A 27,924-nucleotide genomic window follows, 5' to 3' on the forward strand; every position below is an offset into this window, starting at 1 on the left:
TCAGTTTAAAAATATAGCAGCTTTATAGAGCAATTTCAGCAACAAAATAAAAATGACAGAATTGTATTATAACTAAAAAAATAAATATTCTTAAGTCCATGCTGATATAAATAAATGAGTATATAAATAAACGGGGAGAAGGGACTTTTCCTTACAGAAAAATCCCAATTAATAAATATAGATGGAATAAAGGAAATACAAAATTACCGTTAGGTGAACACCACAATAACTATTGTAAGCAAACTCCACCAAGAGATGCCAAAATCAGTGTGTAAAAGTTTGAGGAGTAGCTCCCCCCACCAAGATATCTATCAATTACAAAGAGAAATTCGGTAACTCTACAGTGGAAAAATCCAGCAGGCGCCACCTCAACAAAGTGACTAAGATTAAAGTTCCCAGTAACACAACATAGTGACATCATGTTCCCTGGTATGAAGTACTGAGAAAGACGTAACATCCCTTCCAAGGCATTCTTGCCAAAAATGCATAATCTCAATCAAATCATGAAAAAAAAAAAACCCAAAGTGAAAGACAAACTACAAGACAGCAGAAAAATACTGTTCAAAAGTGTCAATCTCATGAAAAACAAAGAAAGACTGAGAACTATCACAGATTAGAAGAGACCAAGGAGACGCAGCAATGAAATGCAATGTGAAGACAATGAGAAGACAAACCACAGACTGAGAGAAACCAATGTTTCATGTAAACTCTGAGAAGAAATAAATCGTCTTATTTAAAAAAAAAAAAAGACAGCTGATAAAAGACTGTTATCCAAAATATACAAAGAGCTCTTAAAACTCACTCAATAATAAGAAAACAATTGATCGGATTTTTAAATGGGCAAAAGATCTGAATAGACACCTCCCTAATGAAATATACAGATGGCAAATAAGCAAGTGAAAATATGCTCCACATCATCCATCAGTGAAATACAAATTAAAACAAAGACATACTACTACACTGCATGCTTGCTCAGTCGTGTCCCAGGTATCGAACCCACATCTCCTGCACTGGCAGGCAGATTCTTTACCACTGTGCCACCGGGGAAGCCCCATTCACGGCCCATGAGAATGTAAACAGTATGGCCATTTTGGAAGACAGGTTGTCAGTTTCTTACAAAATTAAACATTCTTACCATACAATCAGGGCTTCCCTGGTGGCTCAGTTGGTAAAGAAACTACCTGCAATGCAGGAGACCTGAGTTCTATCCCTGGGTCAAGAAGATCCCCTGGAAAAGGAAATGGCAACCCGCTCCAGTATTCTTGCCTGGGAAATCCCATGCGCAGAAAAGCCTGGTGGGCTACAGTCCATGGGGTCGCAAGAGTCAGATTTGACTTAGCAACTAGACCATCACCACAATACAATCCAATAATCGTGCTCCTTGGGATTTACCCAAAAGAGTTGAAAATCTATATCCCCACAAAAACCTGCACATGAATGTTTATGGCAGCTTTTATTCATAATACCAAAACTTGGAAGCAATCAAGATGTCCTTCAGTAGATAAATGCATAAACTGTAGTACATCAGAAATGGATCTTAGCACTACAAAGAAATGAGCCATCAAGTCATGAAAAGATACAAAGCAACTTTAAATGCATATTACTAAGTAAAAGAAGCCAAGCAGGAAAGGCTACATACTGTATGATTCCAACAATATAATATTCTGGAAAGGGAAAAACTATGGCAATAGTACAAAGATCAATTGTTGTCAGGGGCTGAGAGGAGGGTGGGATTACTAGGCAGCACACGGAGGAGTTTTAGGGCAATGAAACTATCCTGGATGATATTATAATGGTGGATATCAATCATTTATAAATTTATTGAAACCCACAGACTGTACAATTCCAAAAGTGAACCCTAATGTAAATGATGGCCTTTGTATGATAATGATATGTCAATGTAGGTTCAACAGATATGAGATGTTGATAGTGTGGGAAGCTGTTGGGGGGTGGCGCAGATAGAATATGGGAACTCTTTGTATTTACTACTGCTTTTTGCTATGAACCTAAAACTGCTCTTAAAAATAAAACTGCTTTTAGAAACTGAAAAGTGGGATCCTGGATTGTAAACCCTGAAACAGGGAAAGGATACTAGGGTACTGGGGAAAAAGGTTAACTTTCTACACTTGATCACTGTAATATGATTAGGTAAATTGTTAACATTACAGTGAAAGCTGAGTAAAGGATATATGTGAACTCCGTACTATTTTTTTGCAATAAAGTCTAAAGCCATTTCAAAATTAAAAGTTTCAAAAATTACAGCCATAATTTCAATTTAAACAGAGAAAATAAACAAAATTTCCATTTTTTTCAAGGGAACTTTGTGGCCCATGAAGTATATTACAAGGCATTATTTTATGAGACCACCTGTAACAAAGTCCTTCCAGCATTTAACGTATATGTCAACAGTAATATTATTACTAAAATGTAATTATTACTAAATACTGCACATTTTGTTCTAATTGCTCTAAAATGTAATTATGACAACTTCCATTTGATTGGTGAAAACACTGATTATCTAAAGTCACTTGATTATGGTTACCAAGGGGAAAGGGGAGGAGGGATAAATCAGGAGTTTGGGATTCACATATACACACTTCTATATATAAAATAGATAACCAACAAGGGCCTACTGTACGGCACAGGGAACTATACTCAATATTTTGTAATGACCTATAAGGGAAAGGAATCTGAAAAAAAATATATGTGTACATGTAACTGAATTGCTTTGCTGTATACCTAAAACTAACACAACATTGGAAATCAACTATACTTCAACTAAAAAAGATTTTAAAGTCACATAATTAGTAACAGAGTTATGATTTTAGCTTCAGAATCCAGCAACTCAACCAGAATCCTATACTACTTCTCAAAAACCAAAGTAGTGGTAGAGTAATAGCAGCAACAACAAAAATGATGATGATGATAGTGGTAATAATAATAACAATAAACAACCAGCAAAATATATTAAAGATATCCTGTGGATAAGATGATTTTGACCTACATCACTTCCACTCTATAGTAGAGTACTGTAACAGGTAAATGCCCATGTTTTGTTAAATATTTAATTGCTATAGGAAGAAATGCTAATCTGAGAATCTAATGGTTGACAGTAAAATGTTACCTTCTGTTTTTCTCTATAATCTTCTCCTTCAAACTTGTACAAACTTTGTTCAATGTCCATTCTAAAATTTCTCAGAGAAGACTCTCCCATTTTCTGCAAGCGTTCATTCATCTCTGCGGTCTAAAATTGAATGCATTGAAATTAGAAAATTATCACTGAATTACTTATAAAAATCTGTGAATTCTCTGTCTTTTAAAAGCAATTATTGATATGAAATATACAATCTGTTCATTTATAAGGTAATAATGCAATGCTAACATCAAACTTGAATATAAATTTAATTTAGCCCAAGTATTTTAAATATTTCAACGGTTCTTCTTAAGTGCTCTCACTAAGGCTTTCTCTAAAATCTTTCATCATTAAAAATGTAGCCCTATTGTAATTTCTGCTGCATAATTTTAATGGGACACATGGTAATGCTAAAACAAAGGCAATCTTGGACTAAACAACACATCTGTACACTAATAGAAAACACAGTAATACAAGATTGCTCAAAATCCAACATATAACCTCAGATACCTGAAAAGATGCTCAATATCACTAATTGTCAGGGAAATGCAAGTCAAAGCCACAGTGAGATAGCATCTCACACCTGTTAGAATGGCTATTATCAAAAAGACAAGAAATAGCAAGTGTTGGTGAGGATGTGAAAAAAGAGGAACCCTTGTGCACTACTGGTAAGGTACAGCCACCATGGAAAACAGTATGAAGGTTGCTCTAAAAATTAAAAATAGAGCTACCATATGATCCAGCAATTCTAAATTCCACTTCAGGGTATTTATTTGAAGGAAATGAACTCATTAATTCAAAAAGATACCTTCACCCCCATGTTTGTTGCAGCACTATTTACAATAGCCAAGACAGGAATACAACCTAAGTGTCCATCAATGGATGAATGGATAAAGAAAATGTGGTGTATATGGATACAACGGAATATTATTCAGCCATTAAAGAGAAGGAAATCCTGCCATTTGAGACAGGATGGATGGACCTTGAGGCTATCATGCTAAATGAAATAAGTCAGGAAAAGAATGGAGAAGGACATGGCGACCCACTCCAGTATTCTTGCCTAGAGAATTCCGTGGACAGAGGAGCCTGGTGGGCTGTTTCAGTCGTGTCCGACTCTGCGACCCTATGGACAGCAGCCCACCAGGCTCCTCTGCCCATGGAATTCTCTAGGCAACAATACTGGAGTGGGTTGCCATTTCCTTCTCCAAGATTATTTCTAATCCCATGCAAAAAGAAAGGTCGTAAAAAGCAGTCCTGATACAAGTGATTAGACAAAAAATTTACTTGGCTTTTAAGTACAGTAAATACCAATATTATAAGTATGAGGTATAAGGTCACTTGATTGTAAACTCTGGCCCTTAGTCTTTCTCACCAAAAATTAAACTGAAAAAATAAAAAATACTAAATTATCCCTAGATATAAATCTACAAATTCTTACAGAGAACATGTGTTATTTGAAACAATGCAATACAATAATTATGCTGAAGTATGTTGATTTTAAAGCAATTGATCAGGAAAAAAAGCCATTTTAACCTACCTTCTTTTCCCCTCTTTCCAGAAGAGTTGTAATGTCTTCATCTGTCAGCTCACTTTCTTTAGAAGCAAAAACATGGGTGGCTCCATGACGTATCATTTGCAACATTTCCTCTTTTGCCATCTTGTTAGACTGTTGGTCAATGAGTCTTCCTAATAATAAAAATAAAAATTGTATATATTCAATTATATTTCAGAGAAAGCATAGCATAATAGTTCTAATCAGACACTACTACATTTAACCATGAGTCTGCCTGCAATGCAGGAGACCTGGGTTCAATTCCTGGGTCGGAAAGATCTCCTGGAGAAGGAAATGGCAACCCACTCTAGTATTCTTGCCTGGAGAATCCCAAGGACAGAGGAAGCCGGCAGGCTACAGTCTATGGGGTCACAAGAGTCGGACACGACTGAGTGACTAAGCACACATTTAACCATAAGTAAAGCTTTACAGCAGAAAATTAGTGAACTTTGAAGTAGTTTTTTAAATGAATAACCCTGCAAGTTTTTCTTCTACCATACCTTCTCTTTCAATATGAATTTCCTTTTATAAAATTCACTTAAAACACAGGAGGACAAAAACATTTTTTCATCTTCAAACTTCATTTCTCAGATCAAATTTCTCTGAATGAAAAGGCACCCTCTAATACATATTTAAAATTTTTAAGCCAAACTTTATCTGCTACATAATATCAAGTTCTTCAAAAGACATGCCACTGACATTCAACTATAAGCTAGTGAGGTTAAACTACCTACCCCATATACTGAACACTAGGTTTCAAAATGGGGATTTTTTTTAAATTTGACTTTCTTCTCTAAGATTGCAGATTTTGGTCAACTATCATTAAAAGTAATCTCTTTTGAAGAAAACTGCATGTGTTTTTCCAAAGAAATATCTAAGTAAGTTTATACATATAAATACCTTGTTGTATGACAATTGAATCCAGTCTCAGTTTTATCTCTGCTCTTTCAACAATCCTTTCTTCAACAGTGTTGTCAGTGATGAGACGAAACACACGTACTGGCTTCTTCTGACCAATACGATGTGCCCGATCCTAGTAGAAAAAATCCTAATATAAGACACTGGGTATTCTGGATAAAATGTATGGTGTAGCTAGCTTATGCTATAAAATTCTGAAAATAAAATTAGTTCCTGATCTCTCTAGACTGGCCACTTTTGAAAGAAGGATAATAAATATTAAGACTATCTAGAGAACCCTGGGAACAAATAAATCCACAAATATTCTGCTGTATTATTAATGGAAATTTCCAGAAGGACAAAAGACAAAAGCCCTTGATAAGGTCTAAAAAGAGCTGAAAGCTTCTGGACTGAGTTACTGAGTAACTTTAAGCCATTAAATAAAAATATCTTCCACCCTAGCAAGGAGTTTTTTAAGTGAGGGGCAAAGTAGTTAACAAGGGTTGCTATGGTGGCAAAAGTCAGCTTTCTCTCATCAGCAAGCAGTTCTTTCTGCTTACTGAGGCAATTCAGCGATCTGCAGTAAAGGGTCATAAACATTAATGGGAGATTAATACCCTTACTGTATGGTCTAGAATTTAGTCCTGTGGTTTACAGTTGGTAAAGGTGACAGGTGGCAAGTTCAGATAACAGATAAACAGCTAGGGGGAGTATTTTTAAAAACCCCAGAAGCTCTCAGCAAATATGTGAAGGGAGAAGGGTAGCTGAGCAAAAGAAAAAAAAAAAAAAAGCAAAGAAACAAGTTTCAAACAGCCCTGTACTAAATATAAAAACACCAGCACCAGTAACAGTTTCAACACAGCACGCTGAAAGAGAATGCAATACCCCTACACACATTTACATTTCAAACTCAAATCAGTAAATTGTGAAAGATCAGCTATACTCTAACACTTTTAAGGAAATGAAGTGTTGTCAACAGGTTTTCCAGTTCACTAACACTAATTTACCGGGACTTACTCCTACCGAGTCAGATCAAACACGCTAAAGTAGTAGTAATTGGTGCTAGTGGTAAAGAACCTGCCTGCCAATGCAGCAGACATAAGAGAGGCAGATTAGATCCCTAGGTTGGGAAGATCCCCTAGAGGAGAGCATAGCAAGCCATTCCACTATTCTTGCCTGGAGTATCCCATGGACAGAGGAGCCTGGTGGGCTACAGTCCAGGGTCACAGAGTCGGAGTCCAACTGAAGCAACTTAGCACCAGCAGCAGCATGCCAAAGCATGTGGATTTTAAAATGTCCTAATGTAAGTATTTTCAATTCTCTATTACAAAAGAAAAGGGAGGACTTCTAAGCTCTGCCTCATTGGCATATGATTTTGTTTCCAAAGACAGTCAATTGTCCCCAAAATTCTGGGGATTTTGAATGCATAGCTATTCTGTATCTTTTTACTTCTGAAATTAAATTCACCTTACAATTTGAGTCACAGTGACTGAAGTTGTAGCTCTAGTTCAATAAATGATACCATGATTAAAAGTAAGAAAAGCTCTTTGAATTTTTTAGGGTGGAATAGTTTCTGATAGTGTCTCTAGGTAGCAAATGTTTTCCTGGAATATATTCCTTTGTTACATTTTCACCTTCTTGCTCCAGTTGTTTTATTACAGAAGTTAAAATCCTATCTCTCCCAATTTTAGTGCTAAGGATTTTAATATATTTAGTTGTTGAGCAGAATAATACTTAGAGACTAATTTTTAATCCCTTATCATTCAAACATGAATGTACCCTCTTCAATATTTAGGAATGGGGAAAAATTACATTTGTGTTTCATGATTAAAGCCAAAATCAACACAGAAATGCTACAGTTGGATTTGGCATCTATCTGTTTTCATTTCGTTTTTGCAATTAGCATAGCAACTTTTTTTTTTCAAAAAAAAATCTATTTTAACATCTACCAAACCTCCCAAAGATTGCTACTACCCTTTCATCATAAATTACCTTCATGCTGTATAAATAGCAATAGTTTTCTTAACTAAGATAAATTTCTGTTATCATTAAAGATAACTAACCATAGCTTGCAGATCCACCTGTGGATTCCAGTCTGAGTCATACAGTATAACCACATCAGCACTTGCCAAGTTAATTCCGAGACCTCCAGCCCTGGTACTCAGCATGAAGATGAATTTGCTACTATTAGGAATATTAAAGGCCTCTATTGCTTCCTTTTTTTTAATTGATAGGAGATGGAAGAAAAAGAGAGAAAAATAAAATTATATTACCAGAGTTCTTAAGAAATAAACATTTTAACATGCATGCTCAAACCCCCACTTTGTAATATTCTTCCACCTTCAAAAATACTTAAGCATCTATCCATAAACTGCACTGTGTATACAGTAAAAAAGTATATTAAATAACGTAACTAATCTTTAGACACTTATACCAGTAAAGACAAACAATCACAAAGACAAATTTAACTAAGCAAGTGATAAATTGTTTTAAAATAAAAATAGTGAAAATGTTTTAATTGAGAGCTAAAATTTATTTAGGGGGTAAAATGTCAGATATCTCAACTTCATTCCCATTAATTTATGAAGGATTAATAAAGAAGATATAGTTTAGAAGACCAACCAAGAGAGGAAAAAAAAGTTTAGAGATGGGAATGAGAGCAACAGATAAAGGGGAGGTAGGTAGATTTACTACCATACGGTGAAAAGGAGCAAACAGGGAAGTAATGAGGAAAATCAGGAAGGTAATCCATGGATATTTAGTAAAGAGTCTTAAAAATTAATAGGACATTAATATCCTTACTATATAAAGATCTCAATTAATTAGAAAAAAAAACAACACTAAGACCCCAATAGAAAAATGAGGAAAAAAAAAAAAGGACAGTACACAGAAGAACAAATACAAATGGCTAATAAACACAAGAATAATGTTCAGTCTCACTAGTCATCAAGTAAATGCAAATAAAAAAACAATACCATTTTTTGAAGATTAAAAGAATGATAATACTCAATGTTGACGAGGGGGCGATGAGACGGGCACTCTCATACATTGCTGCTGGGAGTGTAAATTGGTACAACCTTTCTGGAAAGCAATTTGGCAACATGCATCAAGAGTCTTAAATGTGTTCATACCCTTTGACCCAGTAATTCCACTTCTAGGAATTTATCCTAAGGAAATAATCAGAGATGGGCACAAAGATTTATGTAGAAGGACTTTTACTTAAGCATTATTTATAATAGTGAAAAATTGGAAACAACCTAAATGATCAACAACAGGGGGATAAATTATTTACGGTATGTCCACAGGATGAAACAGTACACTGAAATTACTTTTACGGTGATTTTTTTTTTTACTAATATGGGGAAATACAACACAGTGTTGAGTAAAATGTATCAGGATACTGAACTTTATATGTAGCATATACAGTATAAAATTAATTACTTATATATTATATATGCATAGAAAGATCAGCCAGAACTACTTTTATTTTCCCAAAATTTCCTTGGCAATCATAGATCACTTTTATAATCATGAAATACAGGAAGTTCTATTTTTAAGGAATGGAATGGCATGGTCAAAAGCTGCAGGCAGAGAAGGCGACTCTGCTGCAGTCCATACAGCATGTAGAGGGGCAGTACAGAAAGCAGCATGGTGTAGTGAGAGGCAATTTGGTGTAGAGGAAATAGCAAAAACCTGGGTGTGAGTCATAACTCTACCATTTATTACACATGTGGTTCTCAGCAAGCATTTAACCTCTCTGGGACACAGTTTCAAGTGGAGCAAATTACTTCACTGGGCTGCTAGGAGAATTCAACTGGAACTATAAAGTTGCCTAGCTTATAGCTGTTGCTTGATAAATGTTAGCTCCTTTCCCTATAAAAGTGAGGTTAAAGTTAAGATAAGTCAAGGTTACAGAAGCTAGCTGAATTTAGCTATACCTATGGCAAATCTGAGTGCTATTGAGAAAGAACTGCTTATGAACAGCTCGTGAACAATTTGAGTAAGGAATCCAAGGTGGATTTCCACTTCTTATTGGGAAAATAGATGAAATGCTTATCTGAACGATGACATGATGGGAAGGCAGGATGTTTCCAAAATAAAATGAACAGCTCTCACTGTGCTGCATCTAAAGTCAAAACATGTGATTCCAACTCTCTGAAGGGAGAACATTATTTAGCATTTTAAGAGACCAGATAATTGGGGCATAATTAGGTAAAGTCCATATTATTCATGAGCAGAGAGATTAGTCAGAAATGCACATTGGCTATTTGAGATCAGAAAGCACCTACTCTTCTGCTTTAATATCATCTTCATTCCAGGAAGAAGGGCCATCTTGAATGCTACTATACGGCCTATGCTTCATGTGGACTGGCAGAAATCCATTCTCAGGAATAAATCAGCAAAAGCCCAATAAAGTTTTGAGTTACCATTTCCAAGAGAGTCAGACTATAGAGCAGGGAACAGTGTAAGCTTTGAAATATCCTTATTTATAAATATTACCACAACTGTTTCCCCATAGTGGGTAGCAGGGAAACCCTTAATGTGAAAAGGGCCTATGCTTCTGCTATAGGAGGCACACAAGGGACAGAGTGCCCACTGCAGCGATGGAAGGACAAGGACATAGGCTGAGAGTCTCTGTGGCCTGAGAAGGGGTCCGAGAGCTGAGAAGTGAAAAGGCCTGTGTGCACTTTCATGACCTGTGATCTATACTACAGTGCATGGTACAAAAACTATGTTCATACCTATTCTATCCAGTGATCCTCACAACACTGTCAGGAAAACAAAAGCCTAGGCATTAATAGTACCCTTATAATATATACAGTTAAAGATACTGAGGCTCAGAGGATTAAATAGCTTGCACACATAATGGTGGAGTTGATGTTAAATTCAAGTCTTCAGAAACCAAGCTCAATGCATTTTCCACTATACCATGAAATCACGGTCTCTGCCCACAGCATGAGTATAGACTTAAAACAGAGGCCAAAGACAGAGCCCTGAAGGATCACAGAAAAAAGAAGATAAATTAGCAAAGCCCTCCCTCAGAAAAAGTGCTTTAAAGGGTTTTATATACATTAGACCCCTGATATTCATGAGAAATAATCTTAAAATCTGTAAGAATTTCCACATTAACAGATACTGGGTGCTAGACAGGCTTCCTCATTAGCTAAGTGACTCATTCCTGCACACCAACCTTTTAGTCTTCCAAGATCCAACTGAATGATAAGCACCTGTACCTATGTCATTCAATTTGTTTTACAAAGTGTCTATTGAGATCATTTCCTTTACAAATTATTGTCTCATGAGTCCTTACAGTTGCTCATAAACTGAAAAAGTCTCAACTGTTCAACTCCATGAATGGCGAGGGTCTAATGTAGGAGGCAAATCAGACAAAGAAAATGACGTAGAATCAAGGGTCAAAGAGGAAGCTGAGAAACAGCAAGTCAAAAAGCCAGGGATAGCAGTGGTTAGAGGAGGTAAGGATGTGATGGTGCAGTGTCCTTTTGATAAGCAAGGATGTCTTTGAAAACCTTGGAAAGAATGATTTGTAAAGAGCCAGTGTAATGAAAGTCCAGCTGAAGATCTCAAGGACCAAAAGATGGTAGTGAGCAATTCAATGCAACTAGCTAAAGAAAAGGCCAAAATTCAAAACTACCTAATGATGAAAAACATGGCGTAACTGAACTCTGATTTTTCAAGTCTTGTTTTATTTTCTCTTCCTCACCTCTCTTTCTTCATGGGGGGTTTGTCCATCCAGTCGACAATACTCGTAACCACGCCACATACAATAATCCTCCAAAATGTCCAGCAAGCGTGTCATCTGGCTAAAAATGAGAACCCTTGAACCTAAACATTTCACCAAAAAAAGGCAAGTTATTCAACTTATGTAAAACTAACTTGAAAGTTACGAAAATAAAAGCAAGCATCATATGCAATATAAATATTTAACACATGAACACTCATACCACTAACGAATACTAAGCCCCCTACACACATCTCTTCAATGGATACTATACAGAAGTATATATTTGTTGAGTTATACATTTTTAAGGTCTTCAAAATCCCACATACATATTGAGATGATTTAAAGTCTGCCTTTACTTTGTCCTGAGGATGTTTCTAGTCTCTCAGGCTCAGGAGGTACACCCCACATTGCTTTCAAGCTTCTCTTCCTAACATACAAGTCTGATTGTGTCATTCTCCACAGCCAAATCTTGTGCAATCACCCACACCAGATTCAAAATAACCCAAAACCCATAAAGCATAGTTTAAATGGCCTTTTGTAATAGCCCCAATTCATCTTCCTAGACTCATCCACTGCCACTCTATCCAGATACCATAAGCTCCACATTCCCTTCTTTCACACCTCTGCTTCATTGCAGAGATGGAAAACCCTTGCCTTCCTTTTTTTCCACTGTTTACTCCTACACATTCTGCAGTGCTCACCCCAAATGTCATCTTTGTGAAGACTCCCTCAACCCCTAATATCTTGGCATATCAGAGCACTTATCAAAATGACTTGCAATTATGCCTCCTCACTGCACTGTGAGCATCTACAAGGCAAGGACTGTTGTCTTATGCATCTTTGTATACCCAGCCCATAGGGGCTTCCCAGGTGGCACAGTGGTAAAGAATTCACCTGCCAATGCAGGAGCCACAGGAGACAGGGGTTCTATTCCTGGGTTGGGAAGATCCCCTGAAAGAGGAAATGGCAACCCATTCCAGTCTTCCTGCCTGGGAAATCCCATGGACAGAGAAGCCTGATGGGCTACAGTCCACAGGGGCACAAAAGAGTCAGTCACAACTTATCGACTAAACAACAACATATACAGCCCACGGGACAATTCCTAACCAAAGAGTAAGTACTCACAATGTGTGCTGAATAAGTGAATGAATGAATGATGAATGACTAAGCAAAATGTTATTCATATACAATATTAAGTTATTTCACATTACTTTGAAGATCTGTAACTTACCCTGTTCTTTGAGTTTGGCCAATAGTTTATCAAGGACTACCATTTTACCACTGTTGCTAACAATGTGCTCATCAGTGGTGTAGGGGGGACCAGGTTCAGCACCATCAAACAGGTAAGGATGATTACAACACTTTCGAAGCTGCATCAGAATGTTTAAGAGTCGCATCTTGTCCATTTTGCCAGCAGAGTTTAAAACATCAATATCTTTCATCAGGATTTTTGTATACCTAAAAAATTAAACTATAATTAATCATCAACTATTATACAGGCTTAACACCATCAAGAAATGTCCCTTTGGAAAGAAAAATGTCCTTTTGATAATCTGCTTAGATTCCTATTTAAAGAAAAACAAAAAAAATCTGATTGGAGACTAAATCTGATGAGAAAAAAACAAAAAACTAGCGAGGATTTGAGTATTTTAACTTGTGTGCTGCCTATAAACCGATTTCCTCCTGCTTTATCCATTGCTAAAAATTGCCATCTGTTGATAACAATTCAGACAACTGTGTACAATAATTATTTAATAACTACAAAATTTGCTCAAAGTTGGCATCCAGCTTTTACTTGTTTGAGCTAAAAACAGTTGCAATTTCTTATACCTGTCTTCATAGGTCATTTTTTTCTGACACTATAAACATTTTTACTGCCTTTTCCAGACCTTCCCCCAGGAATAAAACAGATGTATGTATGCACCTGAGGAGTAGTAATATTTAATTCTAACAATAGCCAACTTGTACTGAGTGCAAGTGCCAGGCATATGAATCATCTTGTTAAATCTTCACAACTCTGAGATATGTACTAGGGTCACCACCACTTTACTGATGGAAATTCAGGCAGCTAAAAGAAGTGAAACAATTTATTCAGAGCCACAGAAAGGACAAAGCAAGGGTTTGATCTTACTTCTGAGTCTAGAGAAATATGCTCTTTATCACTACCCTATACTGGCTTCAATAATAAAGAACTGTCTATATAGTATAAGTTACCTAATTTCATTTATATAAGCAACATTTTGCTTCTCTTATAGCATTATTACATTATTAACATGTTCAATTCATATCAAATTTATGATTCTGTGTGACTCCTCTTGTCAATTTCCTGTTTTGCTTGTATTTATCAAACCAATCCAGCTTCTATTTTTATAATATCTATAATCACTGATATTTTCACTCATTATTATGGTTATTACTATTTTCATTGATGGAAAAAGCAAGAATAACTAACAAATGTGCCAGTGATATTATCCCCTTTAACTCTGACATCCTTCTTATAAGTATTATTATCACCATTTTACAGAAGGGAAATTGAGGTTACATAATTTGTCCAAGCTAAACAGTCATTAAGAGGCAAAGCATGGACTCAAACACAGGTCTACAGACTCCCCATACTCTATCCTAAAGGTTAAATAAAATACTCATCAACTTTATATTAAAATATTTGAACTACTTAACTTGGCACTTAAACCTAAAATGTACTTTCTGAACTAAAGTCACAATTGAAACACTACAAAGCTAATTTTTAATAAATCTTTATACATAAATTCTAGCAGAAATAACGCACCATTCCCGCTGCATTTTACTCAGTCCCAAGTAAATCTTGATTTCCTTTTTAGGAGGCAGACTCTTCTCCACATCAGTTTTTATTCGACGTAACAAAAATGGTTTTAAAACCTAAAAAGTGAGAGTTTTTATAAATGTTTATACAACATTCACTATTATAAACCATTTATTTCATTGATAACACTCTGAGGTGAAATTTACTTCTCACTGTATAATCTGAAAAACGCTACCAACACCAGTTGCTACTTTTCTTGGTAAAAAAAGAACCAAGTAATGGCCCATTAGCAAATCAGAATAGGGGGCCTAAATTAGACATCCATGATTTGATGGCACAAAAGACAATAAAAATTAAGACAACAAGATTACTGACTATTGAAAAAGTACCAAAAAAAAACCTTTTTAAAATAATCTGCTGTCATATAATATTTGTAAACCTGAGAGGAAATCTGAAATCAGAGTATGAATCAGAGTGTCTCTAAAAATGAAATAAAAATTCAAGCCATTTAAAAATGGCTTTAAATATATGAATGAGAAGAAAATGGTTCAATGAAAAAGAAGATCAGAACAAAAGAAAAAAAACATGAAATTATCCATGTATACCTACAAGGCAGATTCTACTACAAGAAAAAAACATCTGTAGGGCACCTGAATGTGCCAGACAATGTACCATGAACTTTAGATAGAGTATTAAATCCTTACAATAAGTCTCTGATGGAAAGACATTTATTTCAATTTTAGTAACATCACCAAAGTCACTCTGCTAGTAAATGGTAGAAACAGTAATCAAACCCACATCAGGCTGATTTACATTTAGCTCAGTCCCTGATTAGCAGTTGTAAACTGGGCAAGTTCTTTAACTTTTCCAAGCCTGTTTCCTCATTCATTTATCCAAAACATATAGATTTATGGTCTATACCTATGCTAAGCATTTTAAATGGGGAAAAAAATACCTATTTCCAAGGCTGCTGTGACAATCTGTGGTAGCACATAAGTAGAGTTTAACCACAACAGACATCAGTAAACTGTAGCTATTATTACTAGAGATCCATGGGAGGTAAGGAAAAGGGAAGTGTCAAAGAAGACTTCTGGTTTCCTGTTTGGGCCTCTTAAATTTGTCTAAGTTGCATTTTTAAGAGTTTAAACTGTCTGTGAGACATTTAGGCAGAACACGCACATGGCAGTGGGATATGTAAGTCTTGAGCTTAGGAGAGAGATAGGAGAGAGAAATTTGGGAGTTATAAGTATAGAGGTATAGCTGAAACTATGGGAGTGATCCTCCAGGAGAGCACATTTGAAAAAGGAAATCAAAGACAAAGCCCTGCAACACTAAACTTTCAGGGACAAAGAAAGAAAAACCCATGATGGAGACAGAAAAGAGCCGCCAGAGATAAGACAAAATGTATCCCATCCCCAGACACTAAGCAGGAAAGCACTTCAAGCAGGCATGGTTAGAGGTACTAAGTATTACAGAGAAGTCAGGGCACTGACCAAAAGGTATAACGAAAAATCACAAATACTTGTGAGGTTAAGTTTCAGTTGTATTTAATGGTCAGTGGATTCAGAAATGAATAGGACCCATCAGAGACAGAGTAGCCATTCCTCAGAGCTGACCAGGTTCCTGCTATGAGAGGCCCAGCTGTGCTGCAACTTGTATGACAGGATTCTTCCAAGATTTGTCTTCTACGCCTCTGCATTCTTTCAATAAGTTCCCTATTACATAAGCTCACTGGTTTCTGACTTGTTCTGTTTAACTCTAAATAAATATTTACATAACACATGATAACTGGTGGGGCTTCGAGTCAATAAATAAATTTAATGAGCAGTTACTCTGGACCAGGCACACGGGGCACAATATGGTGGAAAACAGACAGGATCCCTGCCACATTAAGTTTACATTTTTCTGGGGGAGGGGGAGAGAAGGAGAGATGAGCAATACATGTTGTTGTTGTTGTTCTTTTTTTAATTTATAAACAAAGACTGAGATTCTCAGTAAAAACAGCAGACCAAAAAAAAAAAAAAAAGGCAAAACACATCTATACCATCTCACAAAACTCCACTGAGTCAATCAAAATTTAGTTGTACATTTTTAAAAAGAGTGAATACTGACTTCTCTGATAGTCCAGTTGTTAAGACTCGACATTTCCAATTTAGGGGGTGCAGTTTCGATGCCCGGTCAGCCGGGGAACTAAGATTCCCACATGCCACAGGCGTCACGGCCAATAGAAAAGAAGAGTGAATAGACGATTTGGTGGTGGATGAAGAGGGGAGAAACTAAACTTTCAAATAGCTTAGCCATCAAGGGAATAAACCAGAATCATAGCTCGAGAGGGACAGAGTGTTGAGGGAGTACTGTTCTGTGGATGTAGGGAGGAGAGTCTAAGTGTGGGTTAGGGTTTAATGAGGGAGATACTTGAGCATGTTTACATGTTGAGGGAGAAGAGCCAACATGGAGAGAGAGGTAGAAAATTCAGCCAATAAAAAGGAAAAATTAAGGAGAAAAGTCCCTAAGGAAACAGGAAAAGATGAGATCCAGGGTTCATGTTGGAAGAATTAGCCACTGCTCATGAATCTGAGCAAATTCTGGGAGATGGTGGAGGACAGAAGAGTCTGGCATGCAGCAGTCCATGGGGTTGTAAAGAGTTAGACACAACTTGTGACTGAACCACCACCACCAAGAGAAAGAAAACCTCTTCCACTCAAACAGAAGGTAATATAGATGCAGATATTCTTGGAAGATGGATATCCTTCAAGAGTTCCTGCCTAATGACTTTTATTTCCTCTTTGAGAAAGGAATGACGTTACTTGCTGAGAAAGGAGGACAGGGAACACATGCGTTAGAGGTCTCGGGAAGACTGGGGAAAGTCTGAAATAGCTCTTACAGGAAGTGAGAGAGAATACTAAAGAAAGCTACGAAGAAGGATCACCAACATCGTCAAATCCCAGAAGGGGAAGGTATTAAGGGAAAGGTATTAAAGGAAATCAAATCATGTCAGCAAACATGAAAATGTAGTGGTTCCAACCTGTACAGTGGGTGTCATCTTCTTTATCAGTCAGTATTGAGCAGCCTGAGTACAGAGCAGGTCAACTGCTAGTGGTAGAAGCTGAATTCAAACCCAGAGGATAGAGACACAGTTACATAATTGGTTTAGGGCTTTTAGGGCAGAAATGGCAGATCAAGAGAGCAAGAGAGTTTGAGATATTGGCCCCAAAAAAAGTGGTTCAAGTGATAGAGAACCTGCTCCTTGCTGGATACAGAAAATGTAACAATAGAAATGGGCTGAGGGATGAGGGTAAAGCAGAGGTCCAGGCACTGGATGTCCTTGCGAGATAACAGGACAAGTACAAAAGGAGTAACATGAGTGAAAGGATACAAGAAGGGAAAACTGGTATTCAAAGAATGCGATCTCAAGGATCCATGGAGTAGGGGAGAGTGAACAGTCTCTACGGGAGAGGTCAACACTGTCCATGGGACAGTGCCAAAGCAAAAGAGCTGTTCCACAGAGAGGCTGAGGATAGAGTGGGAGCACGCCTCCCAAAGAGGCTGTCAGAAAGGTTGAGAGAGAAAAACACTGAGACTGAGCTCAGAGGCACATCCACATGTTCCAACAGATTCAGTATGTTTTCCAGCTCGGTTACACACACGTAATTACTAAATTTTCCTGTCTGCTATTACTTACTGCGTGAAGTCTTTCCACAAGTTTTTGATCACCAAGACAATTTTTAGTGTCAAACCAAGAATCAAAGTCCTGTGGAGGGGTGAAAATTCTGCAGTAAGTGCATAGTTTTTTTTTTAAATAAATGTAACATTCTATAAATTCTTATATAACTCATATAGCAATAATTCATTTTAAAAGCACTGTCAAAATTATGTTAACTGTTATGGCCAATATTATTTACTTCTGAAAATAAATACTGGAGCAGTTAACAAAATTTGAACACCATTATACAGGTACTCCATCAGCAGTTTTTCTTTAAAAAAAAAAAAAAAGGCTTTTATTAGGCTTCCCCATACCATAGCGGAGAAGGCAATGGTGGCCCACTCCAGTACTCGTGCCTGGAAAATCCCATGGATGAGAAGCCTGGTGGGCTGCAGTCCATGGGGTCCCTAGGAGTCAGACACGACTGAGCGACTTCACTTTCACTTTTCACTTTCATGCATTGGAGAAGGAAATGGCAACCCACTCCAGTGTTCTTGCCTGGAGAATCCCAGGGACGGGGGAGCCTGGTGGGCTGCCGTCTATGGGGTCGCACAGAGTCGGACACGACTGAAGCGACTTAGCAGTAGCAGCAGCAGCATACCACAGCAGAATTATAACCAGTTAAGAGGAGTAGGAATAAGAATATAAAATGGAAGACATGCTAATGCAAATGTTAATCAAACAATAAAAATGAACAAAAGCAAGGTAAGGTATACAAATAAGTAGCTGAACTTGATACTTTTTATTATCAATTAATATCAGTAACGAGGAAAATCAAGCTCCAAAGTCCTTAAATCATTCAATTCTGTTGGCTGCACTGGCATAACCTTGTGTCAATGATAAAAACAGTATAAATCATATTTTTTTTTGATTTTTTCATTTTATTTTTATCGTAGAAAAATTCATGCACATGATTTTAAAATCTGAGAATAGAAATATTCATAACAGAAGGTGAGGGTACCTAGTTCCGCCTCTGTGCATCCTTGGTCTTGTCCTTTCTGCTTAATTTTTTGCATATTTCTAAATTATGTGCATGTATTTCTTGATTTATCAGATATAGATGTTATCTTTCTTGTATTGATAAGTTAAAATTTGGTTCATTTTCATTAGGCATACTTTTCTCTAAGCTCATCTCAATATAGTTGTTTTTGTCAATACATTTAGTGTTTATAATTTTACATTTGTAATTTTAATTAATATGCATAAGCCTGGAGTTCTATCAAACATGTATAAAGCTTCTTGCTTCCCGCAGGTGTAAGATGAAGATGTTCATGTCTCTATGCTTCCTTCTCCCTCCTTCTCACCTCCCAAATTCTCCTGTATTTTTCTTTTATTTGTCAGGGCTGATAATATTTATTTGCTAGCCATAAGAAGACTTCTGTCATTTACCTGTAGGTTGATTCTTTAAATTGAAAATCATCAAATATTTTCAGTATTATTATTTTTATAAGGCCCAATAGCATGTCAGAATAACATTTCTCTGTATAGCTCCAATGTCTCTCATGGATTTTTTAAATGCCATATTCTCAAAATATTTTACAGTTTTATTTTTAGACGACACCTTCCTTGAACATTTATCCTTAGAATTTGACTATCTCTCATATTTTTGCTGTAAGAAAAATACCTGTCTTCTTCACCATATTGCTATTATCCTCTAGCTTCTTTTTTTTTTTTTTAATTTTTAGTTTTTTATTTTTTAAATTTTAAAATCTTTAATTCTTACATGCATTCCCAGACATGAACCCCCCTCCCACCTCCCTCCCCAGAACATCTTTCTGGGTCATCCCCATGCACCAGCCCCAAGCATGCTGCATCCTGCGTCAGACATAGACTGGCGATTCAATTCACATGATAGTATACATGTTAGAATGTCATTCTCCCAAATCATCCCACCCTTAATATGTTGCTTTTCAAATCACATATTATAAGCTCTTTAGTACTCACCAAATGTTAATACCTGCAATAATTCAAGATTATTTCAATGACTCTACTTGCTAAACTAGTATGCAGAAACCCTTCCAATTTAATTAAAAGAAAATGTAGAAAGCATTATTCTGAACTCAGCCTACCTCATGTCATAAGTTGTGGTAGCAATGTGATACAGGAAAACTTTAACAGGATAATCTCAAAGCAAAGAAACTTATTTCTAAATATCCCCATTTGAAAAAATTTCTATTCAAGAGCTAAACCACAAAGAATCACAAATAAAAAAGAATTATCAATTTCCATCTATGGCAACCCACTCCATTATTCTTGCCTAGAGAATCCCATGGACCAAGGAACCTGGTGGGCTATGGTCCACAAGGTCACAAAGAGTCGGACACAACTGAAGCAACTTAGCACGCAGGCATACATTTTGTGTTTTGAAAACAGATGTCTGTGAACATAAGAAAAGTATACTTCAAATGCACGACTTAAACTTACTTCTGCAGAATTAAAGACATCAGGCAATAAAAAGTTGAGTAGTGCCCAGAGTTCATGCAGGTTATTCTGCAAAGGTGTTCCAGTCAGGAGCAAGCGGTTAGTTGACTTGAAGTCACGAACAATCTCTGAGAGCTAGAAAAATAAGTTATGTTAACATTGTTTTATTTATTAGAATGTTCAACATTCAGTTCTTCATCCGATGCAAAACATCTTTTGAATAAAAGTTGAAATAACTATTAATCCTAGTTCACGTGACATTGCCACAGTGAAGCACAGCTAAACAAAATATTATAGGCATTTCTACACTTACAAGAATGCAGATCACAGTCGCATCTGAGACCCTTCCCCCACTTTAAAAATTTTATTTTCTTCTATTTTCGGTCCACAGAAACAGTCAGAACTCTATGGAATCCAGGCTGGTCACTTTACAGCATAGAATCACCTTCTCCATGCCAATCATGTTCATCCACCACATCTCACCAACTTCTAACTTGGCCTGGTCACAATTTTTAAGCACCACACCTGAGCCCGTCTTCCCCGAATATCTTATGTTAACTTTCTAAATATAAAACCACAAAAATTAAAGCACAATAAGTAGAAATCATAGTCGCTCAGTCGTGAAGTTGCTCAGTCGTGTCCGAATCTTTGTGACCCCATGGACTGTAGCCCATCAGGCTCCTCCATCCATGGAATTTTCTAGGCAAGAGTACTGGAGTGGGTTGCCACTTCCTTCTCCAAGAAATCACAGTAATCTTATCAATAAAAGGCTCATTTTATATTGCTCTTAAATTAACAATTATTCTCTAACATGTATCCTCTTATCGAGTATTAACTACAAAAAGCACCACCTGGTGATTTTGCTTCAGTTCTGTCTCTGGTTCTCCCAAAGCAGACCAATGACCCAAAGAGAGGTTCATCATCATAACTGATGCTTTTTCTACTGCTGATGGAGTGTAATGGCAAGAAATATTGGTATTTTTCGGTGTTAATACCACACTCTAATTCACACAAGTCAAGTAATTCTAGAAAATGAGTTTTTTTCCTAATCCATATGAATACGCATAAGGTAGCTCCTCAATAAAAAATAAACCAAAGCAAATGACATTTGTACACCAAATATTGCAAAAATATTAAACACTGCAGCATAACAGAGTTATTTAGACGGCAACAGGTATAGTAAATGAATTTTCTTTACATTAAAAACTGGGTTCAATTTTCATTTATCTTGTAATCGATTATTAAAACTCCAAAATCATTTTTAAAACTGATTTTCATTCACATTCTGTGAATAAAATCACAATCTATCACTTTTTAAATTCTGAATACAGAAAAGTAAACCAATAGATGTGGTAGTTAAAAGAAACTTTAATACAGATATTCAGAACTAGCTTACCTTAGATTTTTCATTCTTTATTCTGTGAGCCTCATCAATGACAAGGTATCGCCAGTGAAACTTTTTGAATACAGATTTTTCTTTAATTACCATCTCATAAGAAGTAACACAAACATCCCACTCTCCTGGCATCATTTCATCACGAATAAAAGCAGCCTGATGCAAAACAAAGTTCCTTATATTAGAATATGCTGACAAGATGTCACAGAATTAAAGCATCAAGAGACTATTCTAGAATCATTCGGTCTCATTCATTTTAGAGATAGGAATGCTAAAGCCCAAAGGTACTTTATGGTCAATTATCTGGATGACATGCTAATACTTCCATTAACGAAAGAGAAGCAAAGGTTTCCATTAAACAAGTACAGTATATTCAGTGAACTGGAGAAGGTCATATCACCAAAAGATGACAATTATTCTTCATACCACAAGGGAACAAAAGGACATGGGCAAAAGGAACTACTTTCTGAATACCATACTCTTACCAAGATCCAAGCACTAACCAACGTGATATCATTTTGATAAATGCTGCTGCTTCTGCTGCTGCTGCTGCTAAGTCACTTCAGCCGTGTCCGACTCTGTGCGACCCCATAGACGGCAGCCCAGCAGGCTCCGCTGTCCCTGGGATTCTCCAGGCAAGAACACTGGAGTGGGTTGCCATTTCCTTCTCCAATGCATGAAAGTGAAAAGTGAAAGTGAAGTCGCTCAGTCATTTCGGACTCTTCCGACCTCATGGACTGCAGCCTACTAGGCTCCTCCGTCCATGGGATTTTCCAGGCAACAGTACTAGAGTGGGGTGCCATCGCCTTCTCCATTTGATAAATGAAAAAAGCTCAATATACATGAGTGATTCCAACCTTCTGAGATCTCTCCTAGGTTTCTTTCACTTTCTAGCAGGGATGAGTCATAAACTCTGTTAAAGGGTCATGAAAGCCCATTAGTGTTTTTGTGAAAATCCTAATGTTATGAGGCTACAAATGTGATTTTATAAAGGAGGCTTGCTCTATCTACTACAAGAATCTACTTTTTTTAAGTGAGACTGCTTAAAAGTATTTTTAAATCTTCATGTGGTCAATGTGCAATGTGACTGAAAGCACTTCTAATGTGTATTAACTGAATTCCAGATCATCTCTATCATGGGTTAAAACAAAACCAAAAAGGCTAACAAGGAGCAGCAAAATCTACACTGAGAAGGGGCTGATTAGTACTGTAAATCTGAAATGACAGTGCTCAAACATAACTAACTGTTCATCTCAAAGTCGTTATTTCATAAATTCAGTCGTGCACCAAACACACCAGGGACACTGTTAACAAATATTCAACGAGTGCCCACTATGTATAAAAGGACTGCCTGGACTGAAGGAGAGGACAGGAAAAAAAGTCTTCTGTAGATCTCAGCCTCACCCTGGGAAGTGGTCATAGTCAAAAAGTTAATTAAGACATTAGGGAGTTAGAGGCAAAATAAAAAGAACCAGAGCACCAGACCCCATCTGGTCCTGCAAATACTTTATCCTTATTAGAGTCTGTGAAATACTCAGTTTAATGGTTCCTCCTACAGTTTCACAGAACATACACATATTTTAATTTAAATTAGCTCTGCTTTGTAACTTGTGTAACTATTTGATAGTTTCAGAGTTAAATATCGACAGAACATTCAATATCACATAATCCAAAAGTTCTCATAGGTGACAAAAATTAAGGCCCTTTGAGATTCATTCAACATCACAGTCAGTAGCAAAACTAGAACTAAAACCAGATCTGTTTCCATGTCCATGACCTTTGATGCCTCTAGAGGAGAACAGGAAGGCATCAAAAACTATGTTTGGAGGACTTTCCTGGTGGTCCAGTGGCTAAGACTCTAAGCTCCCACCACAGAGGGTCCAGGTTCAATCCCTGGTCAAGGAACTAGATTCCACATGCCTGCTACTAAAGATCCCACATGCCTGCGCCTAAGATCCTGCTTGCCACAGCTAAGATCCAGTGCAACCAAATAAATAGTTTTTAAAGAAAAGAATCACATTTAGGAATCATACCACTTCAGAACTACATTAGCTTCAAATAGGATCATGGTTTTCTCAAATAATTTCCTACCTCAATTAAATACTTACTGTAGGCTACATCAAATATTTTGTTACCAAATTGACCTCATAAAATGTTTACAGGAGGCCAGAAAAGTAAAAAGATCCAATATATCTACCCCATGCAGTACAAACATTCAAATCTGTCTATAAGCAATGTTCCAGATTTTCTCTATACATAACATCAAACTTTAAGTGTTGCATATGGCACATTAATTATTTATGTAATTAACAATTACTGGTTCTCAAACTCTTTGACCATGGCCCACAGTAAAATTGTTTTTTAGGTTGTAATTCAGTATACATATGTGTTTGAGGACATGTTTTTAGAAAGAAACAATACATATTACATATTCTCACTCCTATTTTCTATTCTATCCTATCTCAGTGTTTCAAAAAATTGTTGTCACCACTCACAAAGCTGAATCCCAACACATTAACGAGTGGTAACTTGCAAAACACCAACTTTGAAGGTTAGTTTTCATGATTAAGAAGTTTTTGAAGTCTCTAGAAGAATTTCAACCTCCCATGGGTTAGAGGTAGGGCGTGCTAAGTCTCTTCGGTCATTTCCGACTCTATGCAATGCTATGGGCTGTAGCCTGCTAGGCTCCTCTGTCTGTGGGATTCTCCAGGCAAGAATACTGGAGTAGACTCTCATGCCCTACTCCAGGGGGTCTTCCCAACCCAGGGATCAAATTTCTGTCTCTTAATCTCTTGCATCATGCTGCATTCTTTACCACTAGCACCACCTGGGAAGTCCAGGAGTGATAAAGAGATAGGGCACACTCTCCGACATAAATCACAGCAGGATCCTCTATGACCCAGCTCCCAGAGTATTGGAAATAAAAGCAAAAATAAACAAATGGGACCTAATTAAAATTAAAAGCTTTTGCACAACACAGGAAACTATAAGCAAGGTGAAAAGACAGCCTTCAGAATCGGAGAAAATAATAGCAAATGAAGCAACTGACAAAGAATTAATCTCAAAAATATACAAGCAACTCCTACAGCTCAATTCCAGAAAAATAAATGACCCAATCAAAACATGGGCCAAAGAACTAAACAGACATTTCTCTGAAGAAGACATACAGATGGCTAACAAACACGTGAAAAGATGCTCAACATCACTCATTATCAGAGAAATGCAAATCAAAACCACAATGAGGTACCATTACACGCCAGTCAGAATGGCTGCGATCCAAAAGTCTACAAGCAATAAATGCTGGAGAGGGTGTGGAGAAAAGGGAACCCTCTTACACTGTTGGTGGGAATGCAAACTAGTATAGCCACTATGGGGAACGGTGTGGAGATTCCTTAAAAAACTGGAAATGGAATTGCCATACGACCCAGCAATCCCACTGCTGGGCATACACACCGAGGAAACCAGAACTGAAAGAGACACGTGTGCCCCAATGTTCATCGCAGCACTGTTTATAATAGCCAGGACATGGAAGCAACCTAGATGTCCATCAGCAGATGAACAGATAAGAAAGCTGTGGTACATATATACAATGGAATATTACTCAGCCATGAAAAAGAATACATTTGAATCAGTTCTAATGAGGTGGATGAAACTGGAGCCTATTATACAGAGTGAAGTAAGCCAGAAAGAAAAACACCAATACAGTATACTAACACATATATATGGAATTTAGAAAGATGGTAATGATAATCCTGTATGCGAGACAGCAAAAGAGACACAGATGTATAGAACAGCCTTTTGGACTCTGTGAGAGAGGGCGAGGGTGGGATGATTTGGGAGAATGGCATTGAAACATGTATATTATCATATATGAAACGAATTACCAGTCCAGTTTCGATGCATGAGAGAGGGTGCTTAGGGCTGGTACACTGGAATGACCCAGAGGGATGGGATGGGGAGGGAGGTGGGAGGGGGGTTCAGGATGGGGAACAACACATGTACACCCATGACGGATTCGTGTCAATGTACGGCAAAACCACTACAATACTGTAAAGTAATTAGCTTCCAATTAAAATAAATAAATTCATATTTTAAAAAAAGAAAAAAAAAAGAGGGCAGTAACCAATTAAATCCACTCTTTCTTGAAAACTCCCACAGACACTTCATGGAGCCCATGGAGTTCATATAGTAAAATCGAAAACCACTGGCATACATGTTGGTGATGGACAGGAAAGCCTGGTGTGCTGCATGCAGTCCATGGGGTCACAAATAGTCAGATACAACTGAGCAACCGAACTGACTGAAGACATAATGAAAACACAGCCCAGATATTTCTCAATATCTATGATCTTCAAGAAGATTACAGCAAAACAAATCAGTAATTTAGAAATACAAAATTTTTATAAGGAATGGTATTACATTTAAATAATAGCAGCAATCAGAAAGAGTTCTAAGTGACTAATTTGCTACTGGGAAATATGAGGCATAGGGAAGAATCAAGCCTGTAATTCTAAATTTATGAGCTCAGTATTTCAATATTTAAATTATTTATAAGTTAAATTTAAATAAATTTAAGTAATTTTTCTTCAAGCAAAATGATAAGAATAAAATTACATAATTCATTATGTTACCACTCTTTTGAGAATATCTTTTGATAACCTATCTAAATATGTAAAATAGAATAAATCTTTACTCCAAACTATGTTCTCTGGAGGCAAATAAAGACCAAGTTTAATAATATGCTTTCTAAGCTGATTATTCATTTTGGTATTTTTGCATAATTCATTATTTTTAGATTAATTCAACAGTCCTAAAATAACTGTAGCCTACTAGATTGACAAATGGTTAATTTAAACAAGAACCCTTAATTTCTAATATTATCTAAGAATGTATGCAGACACCTATTCTTCTATTCAAAGATCAAAACTGAAAGCTGTGTCTATGCATAAACACAAAACACAAGGTTCTCTGTACAAGGAAAAAGGTTCCATTCATGTGTGTCTGCATGTGCATGTGTGCATGTAAACAAGTCAAAGTCAAAAGTAAAAAAAATTAAACAAACTGAAATGCAAATTTATACACTTTTGGCATCAAAAGAGCACAAATGATAGAATCACTAAGATAGATGGTCAATAAAATAAGATTTTTTAAAACAAAAAGTCACTCAGTGCAACTCAAAAGTGCTTAGATTAATGAGCTAGTTAAAAGTAAATGCAAATAAGCATAATAATGGATTTTCTGTTATGAATAGGTAATACATCTACCTCAGAAGAGTGTTGTGAGAATTAGCTCAATTAATATATGAAAAGCACTTACCTGGTACAGATGAACTTATCTGAAAGCAGAAATTGAGAGAGAAATGTAGAGAACAAACATATGGATACCAAGGAGGGAAGTGGGGGTGGAGTGAGTTGGGATATTGGGATTGACATATATACACCTCTATGTACAAAATAGATAACTGATGAGAACCTACTATATAGCACAGGGAACTCTACTCAGTGCTGTGTGGTGACCTAAATGGGAAGGAAATTTTAAACAAAGAGAGGGGATATATGTATACATATAACCGATTCACTCTGCTGTACAGCAGAAACACAACACTGTGAAGCAACTATATTCCAATTTTTTAAAAATGTATAAATACATTGACAGAGATAAACACAAAAGTCGATAACAAGAAATAAATGTGGTATTTTAAAAAAGCACTTACAAAAGAATCTAACACAGAGTAAGCACAACTTAAGTGTTATTCAGTAGCAGTAGTCAACTCAAATGTCTTTTATAGCAACAAAATTTAACCCCAGAAATGTTGTTATTCTTGATTGCCTTTTAAAACCTGTTTCTCACTTACTCTCGCATCCTTGTCTCCAACGAAACAAATAACACGAAGAGATGGGACCCATCGCTTAAACTCGTTCATCCAGTTGTGTAAAGTCGACTTTGGAACTAAAACCATGTGAGGTCCAGGAATGTTTCGGTAATGTTTCAGGTAACCAAGCAAAGCAATTGTTTGTAAAGTCTTACCAAGACCCTGCATTATCATCACAGAGAAAAAAAATCCATAATCATGTTTTATTTAATGAAACATTTGTTAGTAGCAACATTACAAAAGATATCTGCCAAGTATCTCACATTGGGAAAAGTTAAAAGAATTTTTTTTAAGTGAATAACCATTCCAATTCAATACTTAGGCTGAGCACAAAAAGAAGCCAAGAACTTGCAGTTAGAAAGTTGCTCAACAAAGCATTTTTCTATTTAGACTTTTACTCCTAAAGGAGTGAGCAACCCCTATCA

The 27,924-nt window shown here is 36.6% G+C and overlaps 1 protein-coding gene across 8 annotated transcripts in view; it reads right to left on the reverse strand.

Moving 5' to 3' along the window:
* The window catches only part of SMARCA1 (SNF2 related chromatin remodeling ATPase 1), a 69,931-nt gene that overhangs the window by 31,540 nt on the left and 10,467 nt on the right, over nt 1-27,924 (reverse strand). For 4 of the 8 annotated variants that reach the window (XM_070292091.1, XM_070292087.1, XM_070292089.1 and 1 more), the window contains exons 6-17: nt 27,482-27,661; nt 21,628-21,783; nt 20,235-20,366; nt 17,790-17,858; nt 14,114-14,223; nt 12,557-12,783; nt 11,305-11,426; nt 8,714-8,749; nt 7,646-7,798; nt 5,586-5,718; nt 4,671-4,819; nt 3,125-3,244 (exon numbers count right to left, since the gene is read on the reverse strand). In XM_070292091.1, coding sequence (XP_070148192.1) covers nt 3,125-3,244; nt 4,671-4,819; nt 5,586-5,718; nt 7,646-7,798; nt 8,714-8,749; nt 11,305-11,426; nt 12,557-12,783; nt 14,114-14,223; nt 17,790-17,858; nt 20,235-20,366; nt 21,628-21,783; nt 27,482-27,661 — 1,587 coding nt within the window. The remainder of the gene's footprint in view (nt 1-3,124; nt 3,245-4,670; nt 4,820-5,585; nt 5,719-7,645; nt 7,799-8,713; nt 8,750-11,304; nt 11,427-12,556; nt 12,784-14,113; nt 14,224-17,789; nt 17,859-20,234; nt 20,367-21,627; nt 21,784-27,481; nt 27,662-27,924) is intronic. The other 4 variants (XM_070292088.1, XM_070292094.1, XM_070292093.1 and 1 more) reach the window with 1 other exon arrangement.

This window comes from Ovis canadensis, chromosome X (genome assembly GCF_042477335.2).
Source record: "Ovis canadensis isolate MfBH-ARS-UI-01 breed Bighorn chromosome X, ARS-UI_OviCan_v2, whole genome shotgun sequence".
NCBI classification, from domain to species: domain Eukaryota; kingdom Metazoa; phylum Chordata; class Mammalia; order Artiodactyla; family Bovidae; genus Ovis; species Ovis canadensis.